The 22,827-nt window shown below is 44.5% G+C and overlaps 1 protein-coding gene across 2 annotated transcripts; it reads left to right on the forward strand.

Moving 5' to 3' along the window:
• The first annotated feature begins 132 nt into the window (after nucleotides 1-132).
• plxnc1 (plexin C1) lies at nucleotides 133-22,827 on the forward strand. Of its 2 annotated transcripts, XM_076051811.1 has the most exons (31): nucleotides 134-1,232; nucleotides 1,797-1,913; nucleotides 3,661-3,795; nucleotides 3,880-3,980; nucleotides 4,058-4,163; nucleotides 4,247-4,412; nucleotides 4,546-4,648; nucleotides 5,276-5,351; nucleotides 5,596-5,637; nucleotides 5,723-5,856; nucleotides 6,555-6,734; nucleotides 7,625-7,733; nucleotides 8,350-8,526; nucleotides 8,607-8,774; nucleotides 8,868-8,970; nucleotides 9,059-9,160; nucleotides 9,625-9,728; nucleotides 9,815-9,856; nucleotides 9,932-10,056; nucleotides 12,075-12,273; nucleotides 12,393-12,539; nucleotides 15,625-15,793; nucleotides 16,349-16,449; nucleotides 17,334-17,409; nucleotides 18,058-18,092; nucleotides 18,189-18,284; nucleotides 18,872-19,035; nucleotides 19,129-19,276; nucleotides 19,360-19,500; nucleotides 20,589-20,663; nucleotides 22,234-22,827. In XM_076051811.1, exons 1-31 carry the CDS (start codon nucleotides 237-239, stop codon nucleotides 22,336-22,338), a joined length of 4,542 nt encoding a protein of 1,513 aa, XP_075907926.1. In that variant the 5' UTR covers nucleotides 134-236; the 3' UTR covers nucleotides 22,339-22,827. The 2 variants fall into 2 exon arrangements, with proteins under 2 accessions (XP_075907927.1, XP_075907926.1); XM_076051812.1 differs by lacking the exon at nucleotides 19,360-19,500 and having other exon boundaries at nucleotides 133-1,232.

Genomic DNA, 22,827 nt, shown 5'->3' on the forward strand with positions numbered 1-22,827 from the left:
ATCTTGGATGCAGCGGCAACGCCCCCTCCAACTGACAGCGCATCTCGTTTTCGAGCAGGGCGCGCTCTCTCTCTCTCTCTCTCTCTCTCTCTCTCTCTCTCTCTCTCTCTCTCTCGCTCTCGCGCGCGCGCTTTTACGCACGACTCCATTCCAGCGCCGTAGTGAAGGAAGTGCCTTGCCGGGCCAGAGTGCCATGAGGTCAGCCCGACGCGTGAGCTCCCACTGACCAGACGAAGATGAAGCTGATGCTCCTTCCTCTGCTGGCAGTCTTGGCACGGCCGGCTCCGTGCCAGGAGGACGGCGGCTACAACTTTGGTCAAGAAATCCGCCATTTCGCCGTGGACGCCGGCCGTGTTTACGTCGCCACGGACGACAGGCTGCACCAGCTGAGTCACGACTTGAGGCTGAACCGAACAGTGGACCTGAGGGCGGTCGTGAAAGGAGCCGGGACCGTGTCAGTGCAACTTACTGAGGCCGACAAAGGGACAGACACCTTTCGAGTTCACGTTTTGCTGCCGTTTGTCAGTGGCGGAACTCTGATTACCTGCGGAGTCACCAGCGACAACTGCGGCTACTGCGAGCTGCTGGACCTGGTGGACATTTCTAGGGTGCTGTACCGGGAACCCGTCCTGGTGGGACCCCCGTGGCGCAGCAACGCGTCTGTGGCCATCCTGGTGAACGTGACAAGTCGGAACTCGCCAAAATCTGAGACGTACATCCTGACCGCCGTGCAGCAGCTCAATCGATCCATTGACGTGGGATGCCCCTCCGACATAGGTGCCCTCAACCTCCTCAACACGAAGAACGATCAAAGGGGCGGCATTTTTTCCGCCATCAGCGACTCGTCAAATGCCATGGTCCACTATAAAGGCAACCCCGATGTGAACTTTGTGGATGGATTCCAGGTCGGTGCTGTCATCTATCTCATCTTCAACCACAACAAAACCGGCACCAAAGAAGCGCATCTTCTTTGGTTTAAGGGAGACCAGGGGAAGCGTGACTCCCTGAAGGATATTCGGGGGGGAATTCTGGCGCCCACTGATGCCGGTAAAAGTGCCACAAAGGTCATGGCATCGTCCCTGGTCCCCGGAGCCACGCAGGTGTTGTGGGTTGGCGTCTTCGCTGTAGATGGAGAAGAAACCAACACCCAGCTGGTTTTGTTTGACATTGGCTCTGATCTCGGAGGTCGCACGGACAGAGACCCAGACTTCAGACTTCATCGTGAGAAAAATGTGAGTATGGTATTCTTTCAACTTTCTAAACTTTCTGTAGGGTCTCTAACAGCGAACACCCCAAAAGAAGGAACTTTCTACTCTTCTTTTGCTCCCTCTGCGTCTCAAAATGTGCTCTGAAACGCGCACTTCTGGAAATCAGCCCTTTGTGATGTCACGAAAGGCACCAAGATCTCACTGGAGGTTGGTGACGTCAACCCCAGAGAGTCAGCCTTAAATTTCATCTTGTTTGTGTGTTACCCTAACGCACACACGCACACATACTAACACTCCAGTAGCATTGTGACACTAGCAGTGTTGAATATATTGTCCTCTTGCCACAGTGCAAAATTTTGGTTGAAAATACTCGGAAATGCACTGGAAGATGCAACTGGTCACAACGCTTCAACTGAGTTCCTGACAGTTCCTCCTCCTGTGCTGACAAACTTCCCCTTTTACTATATGTGATCCGTGTCCGACTGGGACGTAAAATCCATCATGTCCATTTAGCGCCTGCTGAGGGTTTTCATAAAAGCTCTCCAGGAATCAAATCTGATCACCGATATGTTTGTGTTGCCGCTGAAGGCTCTGAAGCCACAGGCGGTCGTCTACAGGCAGAACAACATGACTTCAGTGCTGGCGGTGAGGCACAGGGCCTGGATGGTGTTCTTCATCGGGACAGATGACGGGCAGGTCATTAAGGTGGGTTGAACAAGACGATAGTGACACACCGCTGCTGGGGTCAGGCTGCTGTCAGATGAAATGTGCAACTTACTTCCTTTATTGATTAGGTTCGACAGATAATCTGCAATGCATCCATTACAGTGTCAAAGTAAATTCGCAAAGTAATTTAGTTGGATGTACACGAGCTCCGAGTGGCATCGTCAAATTGGCATTTAGGTCTGGAACCCCTCAAGCAAGGAAAAACAATGACAGGCGTCTGGGAAGGATGAACAATATTTCTTGGGTTGATTCTTCCCAGACTCCTTGTCTCAAACACTTCATTACACAAGTCCATCATATTGCGTCCTCTTTGCTTTCTCGTCAAATATTGAGAAACTGCAGAGACAGCTCGATTCCTTACGTGTTTCGAGAACTGAGCACAAATCAGCAGATGGTTCCGCATTATATTCCCTTCCAGAGGCAATAGGTTCCATTCTGCTCCTGTTTTCTTTTGGGTTTTTTTTATTGGTGTGTGTGTTTATTTCCCAATATTATTTCAAATCCACCAAGTGCAATTCTCAGGGTATTTGGGGCAGTGTTGCTTGTTGCCTGCTGAGCCAATAAGATGCACAATACATATTTGGAGGCAGCTAATTTAGCTTAAATATGGTGAAAAATGGGCTAAATTTCTGCAAGTTCAATTCTAACTGCAAAACACATTTGAGTGTATTATTTTTCATTCGGTGGACAGTTACCGACCAAAGTCGAATCAACCTAAAAAAAAAAAAAAAGATTGATTGATGGAATTTCATTGTGGATATTATGAGCAGAATGTGTCTGTTGTCTGCAACAGTCACTGTACGACACGCTTGTGACCCACAGAACCCGCCCTTGGCTCGTTCCCTTCTGACAATCTTAGCTCAAGATTCACTTCCTGTTATGGTTCACCACAGAAAGAAGAAGAAAAAAAAAAAAAACGAACATGGAGAAATCAAGATGTCAGTGCCGTCGAAACTTTTCCCCTGAGGTGCAAAGTATGGTTGCGATATCAGAGGAAGCGAGGCAACGTGGAGGAAGCGAGGCGTGTACCAGAAACTCGATCGCAATAATTTTTCAGAGAGCAACATCAGATATTAGAATTTGAATGAAAGGATTAGCCAGACCAGAAAACTGTCAAAGTCCTTCATGAGGTCTTTTGCATCCAAATTGCAATATTCAAAGTTTGCCAGTCTCCATAGTTCTGTTGCCTGGTATCTCTCAAAGATAGCAACTGTCGAGATTTCTGGTCTGCCTTGCCTGCCTTTCAATGGAGCAAAACCAGCCAGCACTGGTTTTGCTACAGTCAAAAGTAAAAAAAAACAAAACACAAATTGAAGCAGGCCTACGTTTGCTGTTCTACAGGGCTTGTGGTGAACAGTGTTGTCGAAGAGCTCTTCCCTTTAGGCTGCCCACGGAGACTCAAGTCTGCCTTTACTTTTGAATGAGTTGCTGGCTAAATAAGATTGTTCCGTTCGAGCGTTACAAGTGGGCCGTTGTTTCCTAGAAACAAGGTTGTGACAATAATAATGTGGAACAGCTTCATTTTTCAACTTGGGATGGAAGAATTTTACTCATTATTTAGTAACCTATTGTAATGATAGATTTTTTTCATGTCCCTACATTAATAATACATCATGTTTGATACGTACCAATGTATGTACAGCACTTTCCTTGGTGCTTAGCTGGACTGGATTGGAAGGGAGGCTCAATCGTCCAGAAACATAACAACAGCCATTGTTTTCATCAGCTCGCCGTCGACAAGAACTACCGTAGCCCCTGCCCCAGTGTGCTCTACAGATCCAACGATGACCGAACGGTGCGTCCCAAACTACATATGGACCAAGTGGACCGCAAACACATCTACGTGCCGTTCCAAAACCAGGTGGGAGCACCAACGACTCTGGCCAATCTAATTTGGGGCTCACGCCGGCATTTTTGCTCTAAGGTGTTGTTGTTTCTGCGCTAGATAAAGCGCATGCCTGTGGCCACGTGCAGCAACTACGCCACAGTGCAGGAATGTTGGTCTGCACAGGATCCCCACTGTGTGTGGTGCATCTCCAAGAGCAGGTGAGGGAGAACGCGCACATGGATTGCCGCTTGGAGGCGTTCAGCAGCTTGGATCAAGCGTCACTTTCTCTTTCCAGTTGCACGTTTGAAGACGACTGCCGAGGCTCAGACTGGCTGTCCATTCCTGACGACTTTCAGCAGAAAATGATCTCCCACAGAGTTGTCGAGGAGAAAACGGATGAGGTATTGCTAGTACAATGCTTTTCAACCCCACTGTCAGTTATTTTTACTGTCAATAATTCCTTGCATCTTATATATTTTCTCAGATCAAACTCATTGTGCTAACACACGTCAGTGTGAGCCGGAGCCCTGTGTCAAACTTCACCTGTGGCTTCACCGCAAATTCTGTCAATCTGTGCACTGGGGAGGCGGTCTCACCACTAATCCCACAATGCACCTGCACACTTGCAAAAAGCACACTTCCTACTGATGGTGAGCGACATTTGACCAATAACACAACCGCCGATATAGTTATTTCACATAAACCCACTCGCTGTCACAACAATCCTGTCTGAGTGCTGTTATTCGACACAAATCCCAAATTTGGATTTTTAAAACCCCACAGGCTTGCATGTCAGCATTCGCATTACACTTTGGACGGCAGATTTATCGCAACAAATGAGGATCTACAACTGCAGCGACATGATTGGACCACCAACTTCTTCCCTGTGAGTCCAATAGTAAGAGGGCAGATCAGTTCAGAGTTTTCTGCTCTCATATTTCCTACCTAAAAAAAAAACTAATCTCACAGCCTTATAGACAGAACACGTTAATTGTAGAACATTTTTAACAAAACAATAAATAAAGTGCAGCACAAAATGTGAAGCTTGTATTTGTGACTGCTTGCAAAACAAAACTGCCCTGATGGAATAGTTGGACTTGGACATTAGGCTGGTATAAACATTTGCATGGACAAAATAAAGAAAAAGAGAGACTCCATTAAAGCTCTTCTAGAATTGCGACCAAGAGAACCAAAAACTTTTAAGATGAAAATGTACAGAGCGCAACAACCCGGCCTCTGGGCAGGAAGTTGGGTTAAAAAAAAAAGAAAGAGAGAGAGCAAACATGCATGCCAAAGCCTCATCACAGCAGGAAGTAAAATCATTCAGTTCAGACTCACATCACAGGATCAGAAAAAGCAAAAGACCAAGAATAAACTTAGTTACACAGGAATACCTTTTTGCTAGCCTCAGGTTGATATTGTTTATGGTTAGTGTGAGATGTGTGATCGCAGCAGGTGACAACATCACTAACTGTGGCTGGATGCCATTAACAAATGTTTGTTTTCTCGCCAGCTGCATACAGTGTGTGGAGGCTGGATGCGGATGGAGTGAGACTGGCTGTACCTGGGCAAATCAAAAAGCGGGCAATGTAATCCTTCAACATTACTCGTAATGATAGTAATGATATCAAACAGCGCCTGCTAGTGAGGAGTACCGAAGACTACATTTGGGGTTTTGGGCAGATTCTTATTTTCCCAATTCCCCTATTTATTGAAAAATGAAGATTTCTTTTTTCCTAGCCTGAGTTAATGATTTCTCAAACGTGTATTGCTTTCAGTATAACTGGCATTCTAACCTCTTCCACTTCCTCATTCTCTCACATCGCACCATAGGTAAGCGTTTGCCAAACGCTTCCATCGAAGAGGAACTACTCTGTGAGTCTGAAAGTCATTGTCTGAAAAGTCTTGTTCTCCTGACGCTCACCTCACACGAACACCGCCTCTTTCTTTCCATGCTCAGACCCCGATCATCTCCTCCGTCTCTCCACACACTGTGTCTTTTTACGGCAAAAACCAGGCAAAGTTGACGGGTAGGAACCTGGGTGACGTGATCAGGGTGAGGATACGGGCTGACATGGACTGCAAGCCATGGGAGTAAGTCAGGTTTACGTGAAACATCTGTTGTGGAAAAGAGCGAAGATGCCGATGCAGGAATACTGGGATAATAAGTAATTTAATGAACAAACAATAAAAAGGGGATCGGAGCTCCGAGGCACAAAACACAGTAAAATGGGAGTGCGAGTGCGAGGAGGAAAGGAGGAAGAAGGTCTCTTATACACTGGACTGGGAGGGGAATAGATAAGGAAGGGAAGAAGAGGAAAACAAAGCACAGAGAATCAGCACAAGCTGACACATTTACAGCCTCCTCTGGTGGACCACGAGGAGAATGTCTTGAGAAGGTTATACTATGAAACGAACAGATTACACGTGCTACTAGTGATCATATGACACAGAATACAACATAATAAAGAATAACCCAATAATACATATTTCCCATTACACATCAACAGCTATCCTCATCATGAAGTCGCGATTCGCAACCCAGTTTTTTTCCCACAGCACTCAAATTAATTCCAAAAAATAAAAATGCTAGCCTACTTTCTATCATGTCTAGTGGAATTTTTTTTTTTTAAATATTGAATTGAATTGTGTGTCCTGCAAAAATAAATACCGCACATTTTCTCTATCAATATATGTATTTTAAAATCCTTCCAAAAAAAAAAAATCTTTCTGTCATCTCTAAATTGACCGGAACCTTTTTCTCCCCCATTTCCTCGGCTATTCCAATTCAGATCACCCGTCTGGAGTAACACTGGTGAAACACTGATGTTCCAAATTCCCAGCGCCAACAGCAAAGGCACAGCCAAAGTGTGCGTCCTTCTCCCTGACGGTACATGCCACGGCACCACAACCATAAGCTACCGCTCATTGCCATCCTGCAACAACATCACGCCCGACAGTTCCTGGTTCAGGTAACAGGCCTCAGACGCCACTGGTACTGCACCATGTTAAGTTATGCCTGTGTTCCATCACAATCTGAAGTATATCCACTACCAGACACCATTAGGAAGTGAGAAACACAAAAAGGTAAAAGGTTAATTGTTGGTAAGAGACAGCCACTTCCTCTGTCGCACTTGCGTCCACTGCAAGTCGGCCACTTCCTTTTATCAACTTCTGCTTTTCCTCGCATCCAACAGAAGCGTCACACAACCTTCAGAACACATTTCAAGGTGTGACAGCAACCACATGCCTTTTAAAGGTGCTACACACACTGACAATTCATTTTTTCTATAGGCCAGTGGAGATCGCCTTAGAGAATTAGATATAAAAAAAAAACAAAAACAAAGAAAACCCAAAAAAGGCCCAGAACCACATATTTAGTCCTGTGAGCCTCAGGCAGTTTGAGGCTCTTGCTAAAACTGATGCATTGTTGTGCCTTCCAAATGTTTAAAAAGGGACAAATACAAAAACAAAGTGAACAATCACTGAATTTGATTTGGGTTGTTTTCACTTCACCTGTGATTAGCCCTTAATGACATCACAAAGAACTAATATCCTGAACTGTGTGTTTTAGCAAACAAGTTCTGAAGAGCAAATATTTTTGCGAGTCTTTATGCACGCTAGGGACAAATTATTTGCCATTGTTTTTTTGTTTTTTTTGATTTAACAGTCACATAGACACATTCTGTCAACATACTGGTGGAGAGCTGAAGCCCACTGGATGTTTTCCACCACCACTCCTTGATGCACTGTACTATCACTTCAACATTTTTTTGGGGCTTTTTCATCTTGGTGGAACCCAATGGACACTGGGTGCACATATCGAGAACCATCTATGATTTCTCCTTCTGTTGTCCAACAGTGGAAATAGGCAGATAACACTCATGGGATCCCACCTGGACTTTGTGGATGGGATTGCGCTAAGCCACTCACCATACAAAATCCTGACTTTCACGGAAACAGAGAGCCAGGTGAGCGCATCTTCTGTCTTGCTTTTCTTGTTCCACTGTGTGATCTCATTGAACCTTTCAGCCTCCAACGGGACAATTTATTGCTTGACAGTCACGGAAGAGTATGACTCAGTCCCATACTAGCCTTTAGCCGCAGACCCTTAGCCCTTTACTTCTGATTTGCGTATTCAATTTCAGCTGTAGTGTGTTCCAATCTTGGTGCGGTAAAAGAGGGAGGATCAGGTGTTTTTGAGCTAAACAGAAACAGACTTTCCACGGCCACTTCCGCAGGCTTTCAGACATTTTCCAAAATGCTTTTCCAAAGCTATTGCAATGGTGACCAAATCCAAGTTGTTTTGGGATTCTGACAATTGTGTTGTTTCACATTGCGACTTTGTGACATGTGCAGTGTGCCCTTTCACGCTACAGTGTCACTTAATGCTATATTAAGAGACAAGGTAGAATTCAGTACTTTGCAGAAAAGGTTGGGTTGTGTGTTACTATTTTAAAATCTTTTTAGTTCGTCTGTGTTTTGGTGTAATTTTATCTTATCTTGTGTGACTTTTGCTTGCATCATTATCGCCATTTCCTGAAGACGAAGCATTGCAAATAATGTAGTGATTTATTCTCTTACTAGAATCTGACTTTTAATTCATCACAAGCGGAATACGGATCCATTTTTGCAAGCTATGTGCATTTGGTAGTGGCCAATCAAACTTTGACCTGCAGCAAATTAATGACCTACTACCCGGAGCCTGAGTTTTCCAACTTCACAACCACCAGAGTCGGGGACAGTGTCCTTGTCACCATACAGGTATGGCTTTTACTAGAACACATGCACTTACTAATAGGAGACAGGAATAGTGAAGGATGACTTTTGGTTCTCTTTTCCAGAAAAAGGCAGACAAGTTGGACATGTCCCCCCAAGAATTGTCTGTGTGGGGCATTCAGAGAGGGGCAGACTACAAGTGTGAAATGCAAAAGAAAGAAACCAGTAATGAGACTGACTTCTTCACCTGCAAGATAGAGCAAACATCAGAGGCTAAATTTCAGAAGTTGAAGGTGATCCTTCAACTCACTGCATCCCCTTAAGCAAAGATTGTGATTGGGAGCACATATAATAATAAAAGTGCTGTGTTTTTTCCTTCCCTTCAGATAATATATGGAAATAAGATGGTGCTTCTGATGCCAAAGTCCTTATCCTCTTACTCCATGTTGTCGCTGCTCTTTCTTGCGTCAATACCCTTCATCGTCATTTGTACGTGTACAGCACTTGGACATTTTGCAGGTCATAAGCTAATAAATGATCTTACTGTATGATAACCTGACAACCGTGTGTCCCCAAGTCGCGGTCATGATCTATCGTCGCAAACAGAAGATGCTCGCTGATCAGATGAACAAGCGCATGGAAGAGCTGGAGTTCGACATCAGGAGTGACATCAGACAAGGTCAGTCGGAGTTCTGCGCAAATGGCTAAACGGCGAGTGAACGGCCGCAAGGTCATTGGCCACTTTGGACTGATGGACTGACATTAAGTGAAACAACTTCAGTTGTTTCAAAGGAAAAAAAACTTGGGGTGAAGTCTGGGATAAAAACGAGTTTCCAAGATATGTGTACTCCACTACTGATCTCCGCGAAGGGTTACGTTAGCTGCTGCTAGCACAACTAGCATCTGTCTGTCATCTGTGCAACCACATTAAAGAGTTAAACTTTCCGCACACATGCAGACTTCCGCTTTCAAATACCTGCAAGAAAACCTGTTAAATTCAGGTTTTATGCGCATACTCCACTGAGAAAGGTTGTTTTTTTTTACACGCTAGGCTGGGCATAAACGTGAAAGATAGCAAGTGGTCTCCCATCCAAATGAGCAACAAGTTGCGTTGTACCAGTTTTATCTTCCTATTCCCTGCAGGTTTCGTGGATCTTCAAACAGAGAAAGCCGACTTATTGGAAAATGTTGGAGCAATTCCCTTTCTGGATTACAAGCATTTTGCAGCCAAAATCTTTTTCCCTGAGGTACAGTGGGGCTTAACAAGGCAGCACACGTATACAGCAGACAAGTCTGGTCATGTGACAGTGGCTCCCTTTATTTCTCTTCCTAGAGTGAGTCTATGATGGTGTCGTGCATCAAGGACATTGGCCAGGTGAGGTTTGATCCCCGGAGCAGGACGGAGGAAGGTGGTCAACAGTCAGTGACCTGTTGTTGTGATTTGAACCAGGATGGGGTGCAGGTCCAGCTTGACGAAGTCTGCCAGGCAGTGTCCAGGCTGATCCACAACCAGCTCTTCCTCACCTCCATGGTGCACGCAATAGAGGAGCAGAAGAGCTTCGGCATTAAAGACAAGTGAGTTCAGTGTTCGGACCGCGGTGGTTGGCGGACAGGAAAACAAGTTGGGGAATGGAGGATGTTGCCACTGACTTGAGGGTCGTATCAGCGCCCCTTTGTGTTGTCACAAAAGAGAGTTTAGTGAACCTGTGAGTTTTAGCACACATGTTCCGAACTAGAGGTGTCTGTAATTTTCAGGAGTCTTTTTTTTAAAGGTCATCTATTATACTAATTTTCGGGCTTTTGTGTTTGATATCTGGCCCCTCCAGAGCAGCAACACACGATTTTCCGCGCTGAAAGCTTTTTAGATTTGCGTATCTCGCGGCTCCTTTACCTCGTATTTACTGCATCCCGCGAAAACGCTCTGTTTCACTTCACTCCACCCCCAGCCTTGCCGGTGTACGCCCCCGCCCGGCCCACTCCGCTGCGATTGGTCACACTCTTCATCGCTGCTGAACCTCACTTCCTCAGTTTGCCGGTGCGGGAGTGAAGAGGAAACGGCAAACTTTATGAAACAGGCACAATTTAAACACTTACCGTCGTGAAGGCTTCACTTTTTAGCAGCTGTTTACCGACTAATCATGCTTCGTAGGGACCCAGCGCGGGCTGAGTTACGGCCGCAAGGCGGATCGAAGGTCCCTGGACATTTTCTGTGCCTTCCGTGTCCCCGGAAATATATTTTACTTTGTGTACTGACCGTGTTTTCGTTTTGTATTTTTGCAAGACATTTTAATAGGGCTTAGAATGATTTGGTTTCATACTGTTGACTTGTATCAAAACACTGTCCTAGCAGAGAAAATATGTACGCTGAAACGATCACTTCAGTCATAGAGTCGTTTATTATTAGACAAGAATATCTGCACAGCTTAAGTCCACACCAAGCACAAAGCAGGAAGAGCTCTATACAACCCATGTTACCATGCTGGCAGCGTGAACATCCCTATAAGGAGAGAAACTTGCGAGTCAAAATCGCTGCCTCTTCAGTTTCGCTGCCAGCAAACACAACACACATAACAAGCAGAGCACGGAGTTAGCGGTGGTGGCTAACAGTTCATCAACACCATTCAGCGGTTGTACGTTGCAAGTAGTCTTAAAACGAATGTTGCTTGAGGTCACAATACACTCACAGTCCTCATACATGTTTTCAAATATTGCCGTGGCTGACTATTCTCTCGTTGTCCACCGGCCGAGTCGAGCCCGTCTCACTCCCGTTGGCGACCGGACCTATGTTCCATCGCATCCGCATTAGGCTGAACAAACCGCCAACATTTTCTCTGTTCGTTCCACTCCGACGGTTGTGGTCCTTGGTGCTTCGGTAGTCGCTCTGTATTTTTTATTTTATATTTTTTAATTTCCCTGACACCGAAAAAACATTTTCTTGGAGCAGCGCATTGCGTTTGAGCGGGGGAGGGCGGAACCGGTCCGAGAGTGTGCCGGAGCTTGGCCATGAAAGGAGCTCCGGCACACAATGACGTCATTATTTGACGATTTTCGATTGTTTGACGATAGGGTTCAACATTGTACCAGTTTTTAAAGCTCAGAAAAGTGGAAACGCATCATAGGTGCCCTTTAAGTGTTTTTCTCCCCACCGACTCACATGATCGTTTAATCTAATCGAATCAAAGAATGCAATCAATTTCACAACGAATTGACTTTTGCAGCTGTATTCTCAACCGGGGAGCAAGCAAAGGAAGTAAAGGTTGAACTTTTGTCATTTACAAAGCGTTCACTGGGACTTACTCCCACTACTTTCACTTGATGTGGCTTCTTCAACACCTACCTTATTCATATACATTGCTTTCTACTTCTTGTTACCTTTACTTCCTCTTAAATTATCATCTAAACTGCATTCTTTTTCCATTTTTAGTCTGCTTACAGACAATAACACTGTGACTTTACAATTCCTTGTTGTTTAATAGAAGGTTAGGTCAAAAATCTGTTTGTCCTTCACCCTTTACCGTCCTACGTGCCGGTTCTCTCTCTTCCTGATCGCTACGGCCGAAGTTCACCTGTGTCCGCTCGCCTCCCCCCTCCAGGTGCGTGTTTGCATCACTGCTGACCGTGGCGCTCCACAGCGACCTGCCGTACCTGACGGAGGTGATGGAGGCCCTGCTGCGCGACCTGATGCAGCAGCGCGGTGCCACTCAGCCCAAACTGCTGCTTCGGCGCACCGAGTCCATCGTGGAGAAGCTGCTGACCAACTGGATGTCCATCTGCCTCTACGGCTTCCTGCGGGTATCGCCAACAACTCCAAATGCACGCTAACAGCTAGGCCAGTGCTTCAGTTCAAATTATTCAAATGCTGGTTATTGGACCATTTGTTTGTTTGCTTCTTTGTTTTGCCCTTTGCACAGGAAACCGTGGGGGAGCACTTGTTCCTGATAGTGAGCGCTCTGACGCAGCAGACGGCGAAGGGGCCGGTGGACTGCGTGACTGAGAAAGCTCTGTACACACTGAGCGAGGACTGGCTGCTGTGGCAGGCTCAAGACTTTGCCACTTTGGTACTGACATTTCCCCCCGACCCCACCATAAACACAACATGGTTCCAGTTTCCTCCAAAAACCAGAATAGCGACGCAAAGTCTAAAATTAGAACGCAGAGTCACATTGACTCGCAGTTCCTTTTTTGTTGGGTTTTCTGGGTCTCTTCACAGACAGGTCTGAAGCTAATAACAAACCTCCTCACTTGATGCACAGGAGTGTAAGAAGAACTTGTGCACCAGCGACTGGTTGCCGACTACTTCCTCCTCCATATATTTAAGGGCCTTTGACAAATATGCCAAAGTGCAACTTAATCTGCAGCGCTTTTAAACACTGAGCTTCCTTGACGTTACCTTCTGAAATTGCTTGTGGTCGACTTAAATGAAATTATTGACTGACGCATTTTGGTGCATGTTTTCGAACCACTTCGAAATGAAGTGCATAACGCGGGCTTCATGTCTTCAGCACAATGCTAGTGTTGGAACAATTTTTCAAAGACTGTAAAACGCTCCAGAATATTGTGTCATACAGGGTTTGACTTGAGCTATTCGTCACGTTCCTCCGGCTGCCGGGGCCTTTAACAGCTAAGCGCTCAGCATCGCCATTTGCGTGCGCCTTTGAGTAGGATGACAGAAAAGAAGAACAAAAACCTGTCTGAAATGAGAAATTGTACCATCTCAAGTTGTGGGCAGGAAATACTTGCCATTATTTCTGGCAGACGTGACTAAGGTTGTGAAAATGAGATTGAAAGTTTCTGTGGTCTCAGCAAGGGTGGTTAAAGGATAACAGCTGGAAAGTAAGATATTGAGAAAGGCCTGTGTTGGTTAATCTGAAGGGTGCTAAGCACTGTGGATTTGCCAATCCCGGCAATGTACTCAAAAGTGTACTTCGCAAGGGGAAAAAAAAGGTGTGTGATATATAAATAACTGTTTCCCGAAAGCGCAAATTCACTGCAGCTCCGCCTTTCACATCGAAGTAGCGCTTCTAATGTAGGTGAAGCTTCATGTCATATCATTTGAAGAGTAGGACCTGTTTCAGGGGTGAGGGGAAGAAGTTCCTCTTGTGTCAGATTCAGAGTGAAAGGAAATGTGGTTGGTAAGCATTTCTGGTACTCATCACATCAGTGAGGGCACACAGTGCCAGGGCACGCTTTCCTCCCCAAGGACCAAATAGAGAGAGCTGTGACATAACGCGTAGGTGCAGTGTTGATGTGCATGTGTCAATGTGCTTTATACAAGCGCACATTTCTTCCTAGCGCACACACACACACACTCTCTTTAAATACTCAGGAGCAGTGCAACAACAGCACATCACTACTGTCTCTAGATGCGGAAAGTGAAAACGTTTCACAACCCCCCCCCCCCCCAAAAAAAAAAACCAACCTTTTTTGCATTTTGAAGGTAAACTGAAGTTTCAACACAGCAGGCTTTTTTCCTTTTTTTTTTGTAACATCCAAGTCATGACACGTTTATTTAACAGAGCACTCAGGCCAGAAAGCAGCCGCCTAATGGAGATGAGATTTGTAGGTTCTTTCCATCTCATCTCTACCCCCCTTCAATGTTCTTTTCACCACAACACTTTGTCTTACAGATAATGTGAATGCATTTCCGACCTACTGTATATTGCTAGCTATAGACAAATGCAGATCCACACTCAGGGCTCTTAACACTGTGGGTCCATCCCCATCAGTGTGGGTTATGGGCAAGTGATCAATTGAAATTAGGTTTTTGAGTTACATTTTAAAGGCCTGATGAGGTACTAATATGATGTGATTACAAGAAATACAGAAGGGGAAATACACTTTTCTACTTTCTTGAACTCTCTTCCTAGTGATAGTCTCAGAAAATGTTTTGGTGGAAACTATCTTGTAATGGGGAGAAGGGCACCATTGTCATTTATGTAGCCAAGGACTATATTACAGTTTTTGCCTGCCTGGCACCATGTCGCCAGGAAAATCAAAGAATATCACATTAAAAAAATATGTAAAAAGAAACATCCCCCCCAAAATCTGATTTGTTAAAAGGTGTGTAAGCTCACTGGAGGTGCTTTACGGCCTTTTTCAAATCATAGCTGATGTGCAAAATGTTTTATGAAAAATAAAAAGCCAACAGTTCACTCACTGACAAAGCTGTTTCGTTGTAGCGTCTAAAAGTTACACTCCTCTTGGGCAATGCCAGCTTACCTTCAAGAATTATTATAACCTGCACAATTTTTCACAGTAATTCCTGATGCTGGCCTTGTTTACCTCTACTATGACATAACTTTATGTATCCTAATTCATTCTGACTAACAGCCTTAACGGAAACACAGTGGTGGCTTAGGTGAATTTTCAAAAGTTGACTTAAAATGTGCTTGAAATTTTCTGGAAAGTCAAAGGAGACATTACTATTTGGCCTCTTTGGCAGTTCAGTCATCTCTGTCAGGGAAGTCAGTGAATTGTTGAAAAAAATAAAATAAATAAAAAAATAAAATATATATGTATGTATATATACATATATATACGTATATATATGTATATATATATATATATATATATATATATATATATATATATATATATATATATATATATATATATATATATTGTGACAAAACTATAATTTTAAGATCAAGAGGGAAAAGGGCACAGAGTTATTTGAATACACAAAGTGCAGCAGATGTCTTTGACCCAGCAACAGCAGTTTATTAATAGCCACCTGTTCATGCATTTTGATGCACCCTCAGAGCTCTTGATTCCCTCTTCGCTTCCACTTCCCTCTCTCTGTTGCTGTCAACCGAAGCAGACACAAGCCATCTCTCAAACCACTGTTTCATTTCTCTCCATTAGAAGGACGTTGTGTCCATTAGGTCAAGTTTGATTGAGATTGATGTTGCTGTGAAACCCTTTCATTTACCACACCTCTCGTTGAAAAATTGGCAAGAACCGCACTGTCAATTAGACGTATGTACTTTACAAGAACTCTGTTGTTTCCACAGACAGGAGTCAATATAACCACTAACATGCGTCTTCGGTCAGCTTGTGACTGAATGATGGATGACAACATATGAGTCAAGTGGGCTTTGTAAAAATTTCATCTTGAGATCTTCGCCCGTGTGTCCCCTACAGAAGCTGAAGGTGCTGTTTGCAGTGGGCTGCGATGGAGAGGTCAGCGAGCCCCTGGAGGTCAATGCACTAAATTGCGACACAGTGGAGCAGCTCAAAGAGAAAATCCTGGCCAGTTTCAAGAACAAGTTTGGGTTTCCCTACTGCACACCCATCAGGGAGCTTTGTGTTGGTGAGCTGAAAGTGGTTTTAAGGGGCAACCTGAAGAGATTTGGGGCAATGGGTGTTTGATTTGTGGCAGTCAGCATCTATACATTGAGAATACACTTGAAATGAGAACAAAGTGCAAGTTAGACCTACCTATACATACCTAACCTGCTAATCAAGCGGTAGACAAAAGGGTGTGTGGTGTCACCGTGTGGTGCACTAATTCTGGCATGAGCAATGTTGTCGCACTTGTGCACTTCCTGGAAGTCAAGCCAAGTCAGATTTATTTATAAAGCCCGTTCCATATAGCAAGCGTAAACTCAATGTGCTTAATGTGCTCAATGTGAAAGACCATTTCACATTGATTGATTGATTTCACAATGCCAATAAGAGGGATCAACAACCTTTAGGCCCGACCTTCTCCTGGCGGTTAAATATATGGAAAAACATCTTCAAAATGGCAAAACCAATCCAGTTGCCTTAATTTAACTCTACACAATACAGCCAATTAGCTTCTTTCTGAATGAGTTTCCCATTGTAATAATTAGACTGAGTGCCAAGGTCTGTTTCCTTATGTCAGAGCATCAGAAGAATGGATCGTTTGTCCCTCTCGAGGAAGTAGACGCAAGCTCAGTGGTCGTTGGGGAGGTGACAATGCTCAACACACTAAAGCACTACCAGGTGAGAAATGCCCGCAGGTCTGACATGGATTTCCTTCTCGTCTAAAGGCTGTTGAGGACGCTTTGTTCGCCTCGCATTTCCATCAAACTTTGGGGTTTCTTCAAGGGTGGACAGCTAAATTGCACAAAGTGTGATGGAACTGGCATATAGGACCGTGGAAGGAAGAAGCACACAAGCACGCAATTGAAGACAAAGCTGTCTAAAATCTTTTGTACTTTAAAAATGTGCCAATAAACAACTCATCCTTCCCTGGGCGCATCAACTCAATTGAATTTGGTCTGACAAGAGTTAAGTCATCTTCGTGAGAGAAGAATTTTTGTAGAAAAATAAAGAAACAAAGTGCTTTTTAATGGCTGGGTAATCAGATCATAGTTTTATTGTGTCCATCAGAGAACAATCGGGGTGGGGGCGGGGGGATGGGTGGACTCAATAGTGACTTGCATTGTGAGGTGGTGGTCTGGTTTATGTCAGGAAGTGACAGCGAGAAAGTAAAAAACTTAGCTTAACGCAGTTAATTCAGGGAGACACAATGCAGAAGTGTTGAAATTGTCAAAGCACCAGTTCTGGGAAGATAATCTTTTTTTTCTTCTCGTTTTTTTTTAGAACATAACATTCAGCAGTCACACCCAACTCCACCAGAGACTTAAGATAGATTATTTCAAGCACGAGTCTGTGGTTTTCTGTCAGCCACTCAAAGTGTCTAAAGTAAAGGGCAGTTTTAATTTATTGCTGACTCACCACATTTCTAACCGTGTTTTAGCAGTGTTCTATTTTTTTAAAGCTAACACTGCATTAGCAGTATTGTTAAAAAAAAGAAAGAAAAAAGAAGACGCTACATGTAGGAAGAAAATGTCAGAAATGTACATTTTTCTGTGTTTTTGCAGGTTCCTGATGGTGCGACAGTCAAAGTGCTCTCTCGGAAAACTCATCCCCCTCTGAGTCCGCAAGGAAGTCTGAGGGGTAAGAGAGTGTGCAAGCGTGTCTCTACATCTAATGTTTGAAATTAGAGTTTGGACAGGGTGATACGCATGCAGGTGAGAGTTTAATCTGCAGTTACTTTTTAAATAGTTAATCTGGCATTGGAACTGGAATCTGTGGGGATATCGTTAACCTTGCAAACCAGCAAACGAAAGCATTTTCACTCGACTGCAGTTTCAGTCTAGAGTCCAGCTTCCGGCCAGCAACCGATACTCGTTGCCCAAAGAGAGCCAAAAAAAGAGGATGGAAAAAAAGGCTTTTCTAGGTCAAAAAGCTGTTTTCGCTTCTCCTGACTGGCTTCCAAGATGTGCTCCCCTTGCTAAAAGCATTCCTGTACACTCTTAACCATATAGGAGATGTGAAGAAAAAAAAATAAGCAAAGACTGTAGGCACGTTTCACCAGGCCTGTTTCGTTATAGTTCTTCAAGAAACACACAAAATACAGGTGACTGACTAGCAGCCAAGAAAAATGCATGTGGGAAGCATTGCATTTAGCTGAGAAATAACTTTTATACAGAGCCACAAAAACAGTAAAAGGTATCTTGATGAACACAGAAACTAAAAGCTGGATTGCCAAAGTGATGACTGTATGCTGTTGCCGCTAAGCTCTGTCCATGTGTTTTCCTTCAGATGATGAGAATTTCTCGGGGAAGTACTTCCACTTGGTAAGATCACTGTTTAATAATGTCGGCAGTTGTGGTGGGTAGTTTATCAAACCATTGTCCTGTCTCGCTGTGCATTGGAATGGCGCTCCTCTCCAGATTGATCCCGAAGACGTCGAGGACCAGAGAACGAACCCGGAGAGGAAGAAGCTTAAACTGAAGGAAGTGCACCTCACCAAGCTGCTCTCCACTAAAGTGAGAGGAACCAGGCGCACACACTGTTCATATGCAGAACTGATCCAAAGATGCGCTTGTGGCCAAAAAAATTAAGAGCTGCGAAAGGAATCCAGAGTCTTCTGAGAGTTTTATTACGGAGCTCCGGAAGAAGGGAACAGTCAGGTTTTATGCATGTGGGTAAAAGGGGGAAGGACAAGAGGTTCAAAGGTGGTTTGACCCTGGAAGGGCAACTAGTTAAACAAATGGTTCAAAGGTGGTTCGACAGTCATGCCACGGGAAATGGGCTAGTGCACAGCTGGAGAGTGCTGTGGAAAACTAGAAGTGAGAATTAAAGAAGTGTGATGTTTACACAGGCAGGGGCAAAGTAGAAATAGCACACGCTCCACACCTTAGTAACACAATGAACAGTAGCAATATCTCTGCAGGTTGCCTGATGCACTAACGCAGACCCACCTCACTATCAATATGAGTTCTTGTAGCTTGTGTACCTCTACACAAAAACACAACGCATTTATTAATCAACCTCTATGTCACAAATGGCCATCAGGTAGGCGACACCCATTTGGCTGTTTTTAAAATGCCCCATCCACTCTGTCTCCTCGAAGGTGGCGGTGCACTCATTCGTGGAGAACCTGTTCAAATCCATATGGGGGGCGACGCACTGTAAAGCCCCACTGACTGTCAAATACTTCTTCGACTTCTTGGACACGCAAGCGGACAACATGAAGATCAACGACCCCGACGTATTGCACATCTGGAAGACCAACAGGTGGGGCCGTGCGATCGATGTGGGAATTGGTGAATGGCTCAGCCGGACAAGTTGAAAGGTTTTCCAACCTGCTTTGATTGTCCCGCTTCGCAGTTTGCCGCTTCGCTACTGGGTCAACATCATCAAGAACCCTCAGTTTGTGTTCGACGTGGAGAAGACGGCCCACCTGGACGGCTGCCTGTCCGTCATCGCCCAGGCCTTCATGGATTCCTTTTCCCTCAGTGATGCTCAGCTGGGGAAGGTAAAACCTGGGTAAATGTCTGGGTAGAGGGAGGAACGGGCGGCTGGAGAACAGTATACAACTTTGAAACGTGTGTGTTCCAGTATGCGCCGACCAACAAGCTCCTCTACGCCAAAGACATTCCCAAGTTCAAACAGGAAGTGAAGAGTTACTACCAGCAGATCAAGGACCAGTCGCCCATCACGCCGTCCGAATTTAAAGGCTTCCTGCTGGAGGAGTCCAAGGTAACGTTCACGACCAAATACACAATCTAGTACGCTACTACCTTGACCAGTTCAGTGGTCCACCCAGAGGTAGAGTGTCCACCCTTAGAATGGGATCTTGTGAGTTCAATGCCTGGCCAAGTCATCCCAAACACCCATTGGCACCCATTGGCTCCCTGCTTGGCACCCAGTACTTAGTTAGAAGTATTAGTATTACACCCAGTATTAGTAAATGCCACATCCTTTGGGATGTGACAATCAGAGGGACTTTAACCTTTAGTACCAGGTTGGTCACCTTATTGCTTTGAGAACTGCCTTCATTGTTGCATCATCGAGTAGATGCAACATTCCTTACAGATTTCGATATTGATGGCAGCATTGCACAGATTCAGTTCCACCATTCCATGACGTGGTCAAAAATGCATGTCAGCATTATAAGATTATAATGTGATGGACGTGGTCAACAATTAATCTATGTAAACGGGACAGATCCATGCTTTCATGTGATTCACAGCAAATGTAGTCCGTTGCGTTGCGTTGCGTGAAAAATTGCGACTCATCGGGTTAGGCAATGTGTTTCCTAAACGTCTAATGTGCAGTTTTGGTGACCCCGTGTCATCTGTTGCCCTAGTTTCCTGTCCTTATCTGACTCTGACAGCGTGTGTTCCTCTGCTGCTGCCAGTCCACGTTTTTTTCACCAAGTGTTATGCGTTGTATGTTTAACAGATGCTCTACAATGTGTTGTGACACGTTATTTGACTTCCTCTTCCCAAACCAGCTCAGAGTCCTTTGACCCTGGACATCGAAAATATATATTTCTTTTTAAACCTAGAGCGATGTGGCTTACTGGATACTTCCTTGTTTCCACTCTCTGAGTACCCAGTAGATCAGCAGTTTGTGAAGCTAGCCCGTCTGGCATTTAAATCTTGTTCCGTACCCATTCCCGATTCTCTCTTTAAACTTCACGTCTGGAGGCACGGGGCAGCTGCCCTGGATTGGCTGACTAGGTACCTGCCTCACTGTCCAGCGGAACAGGTGCACCCAATGGAGTGACCGGTGACCGTGTAACCTTCAGCTAATAATTAAGCTGGTGCTTGCTGTCGTTTCAGAAACATGAAAACGAGTTTAACCAGGCCGTGGCCCTCAGAGATCTCCACAAATTCATCCAGCGCTACGAGAAAGTGGTCAGTTTTCCCCGTCTGTGTGTGAAGCCCTGCACCTACTGTATGTCACGGCGTTCGCAATACCTGTTAGGCAAAACAAATACAAACTAAGACATTCTGAAGGTCACATTTTGAACCTTTTGCACAACACACTGTATCTCAATTACCACCCTTGTTGCATCACTACTTTTAAGGGCGTATTCACACCTGCCCTGTTTGGTTCGAACTAAACCAAAAAAGTCCCTTTTGCGAACCTTTTGGGCTGGTGTGAATACAAACCAGCGAACTCTGGTCCGGAGCAAACAGCCGGTCCGAGACCTCGCCGGAGGGGTGGTCTCGGTTCGCTTCCAAATGAACCATCGGTTGATGTGTGAGATCGACCGCACCGTGGCTCGAACCAGTTGTGAAATCACACACTGTTTTACACGTCACAGGCTTCCGTAGCCACAACCATTATGGGAAATGATGTTTTGGTTAGCATAGTAGAAAGTTTAGTAGCACGTCGTCGGACCGTCAGGCGAACATGAGTCGTGGTTCAACGTGGAGCAATGAGGAGACGCTTCTTGCCAAACGGCTTCGTTGTCGCAAAATGGTAAAAATCTCATAAAATCGACGTTGCATTCAAAGCTTCTGATGCTCCAAATTACCTGCAAACGCTTGTGTTTGTGTGGAAAAAAACAAACATTATGAGCACGAGTGCAGCACGCTGGAGATCCACGATTGTTTCCGTATTTTACCGTGTTACCCCGCCCCCCCCCCCGGACCGTTTTGTCCAATGATTTGAACAATCTTTGCACACATTTGGGTTTGTTGTCAAATCCTGGGACTCTTGCGAAAATTGCAATGTGAAAAGGAACCGTACCCAACCGAAAAGATACATTGTATTTTGGTCCGGACCAAAGAAAGCGAACTAAAGGACTTTCCTGGTGTGAAAACACGATAAGTGTTCCGGGCACGAAGCTCAGACTCAATTTAGCCGTCGTCTGTGTCAACTGTCGAGATGAAAATACAACTCGTAACCTTGTGTGCTGCACAGATAAGGTAGTTTCTGTTTTGTGGCTTTTGCGTGTTTGGTTTTGGCTGCACTTTTACAGATAACTCAAACGTGCCTGACCGTGTTATTTCTTTGAATTTCTACAAATGTTTTCTAACCGTATGTGAAGTCATTTTTTTTCAAATATTTTGCTACCTTTACTCTCTGAGATCTGATGGTGAACTGCAGTTCAGGAAAATTGCCCTTTGTGATGTCATCAAGCACACACACACCCGTTATTGAGACCACCTTAGCATTGTCATTTTTGTCCCCTTTGAGATATGTGGAAAAAGAAGCTAAAGTCACATGTTTTGGCTGGAGGCTGTAAACAAAGGGCTACATGTGCTCTTTTTTTAAATTCTTCACAGAACCCCTTTTTCTAGAAAAATTAATTGTGGTGGTGTGGGTTAAAATATGACAACGCTCCAAATGTAGGTGTAATATAGTTCATTTTAAATGAATATACCTGAAGTTTCCTCATCAGATTTTCATTTGCAATATGTACATGTCATTACACCTCACATCTGTTATTTATTCAGTTCTTGAAATTTTGTGCAGATAAAAGAGAAACTGGACCAAAACGGCGCCCCGGCTGAACTGACGGAGCAATTACATCATGTCAAAACCTTGTTCGATCAACAGAAAAGTTGCTCCTGGGACTGAGCTGCCACCTTTTCACTTTACACTTCAAAAAAGAAAAAAAACAAAAAAGAAAAGTCACCTGGAGAAGACGGTTGGACTTGCCGTGGAGGCCAATTCATGGTTCAGGGGGACATGAGACCCTGATGACTGGAATTCCAGGAATCTTTTAGCATTAAAACTGTTGGCCCCGCTTAACTCAAGGAAGTGAGGGGGGTGGGGGGGGGGGGACACACGTGCACGGTAACTTTTCTTTAAAGAACTTTAACTGAATGCAGTCGGGCTCCGTCCTGCATCTGATGGACTCCAGTTCAACTCTTCTTCTTGTTTTGCAAAATACACAAAAATTAAAAAAAAAAACACACCAGATTTTTACATTTCAAGTTTTTTTTTTATTGTTTCAATACAGTTCAAGTGTACAGAAACTTGTGCCATTCACAGGCTGTGGTAAACCTTTCCATCTATTCAACTGTATAAAAATCTTGGTTTTAATAAAAGCCAACTGTACAAGTG

Source organism: Nelusetta ayraudi, unplaced genomic scaffold (assembly GCF_046127955.1).
Source record: "Nelusetta ayraudi isolate G7.1 ecotype Tasmania unplaced genomic scaffold, CSIRO-AGI_Nayr_v1 ptg000135l, whole genome shotgun sequence".
Classification (NCBI taxonomy): domain Eukaryota; kingdom Metazoa; phylum Chordata; class Actinopteri; order Tetraodontiformes; family Monacanthidae; genus Nelusetta; species Nelusetta ayraudi.

Coding starts and splice junctions, on each gene's coding strand:
- plxnc1 (XM_076051811.1), top strand. CDS start 237: ATGAAGCTGATGCTCCTTCCTCTGCTGGCAGTCTTGGCACGGCCGGCT. Junction 12,274..12,392: donor GCCTCTACGGCTTCCTGCGG/GTATCGCCAACA, acceptor CCCTTTGCACAG/GAAACCGTGGGGGAGCACTT. Junction 19,036..19,128: donor CACATCTGGAAGACCAACAG/GTGGGGCCGTGC, acceptor CCCGCTTCGCAG/TTTGCCGCTTCGCTACTGGG.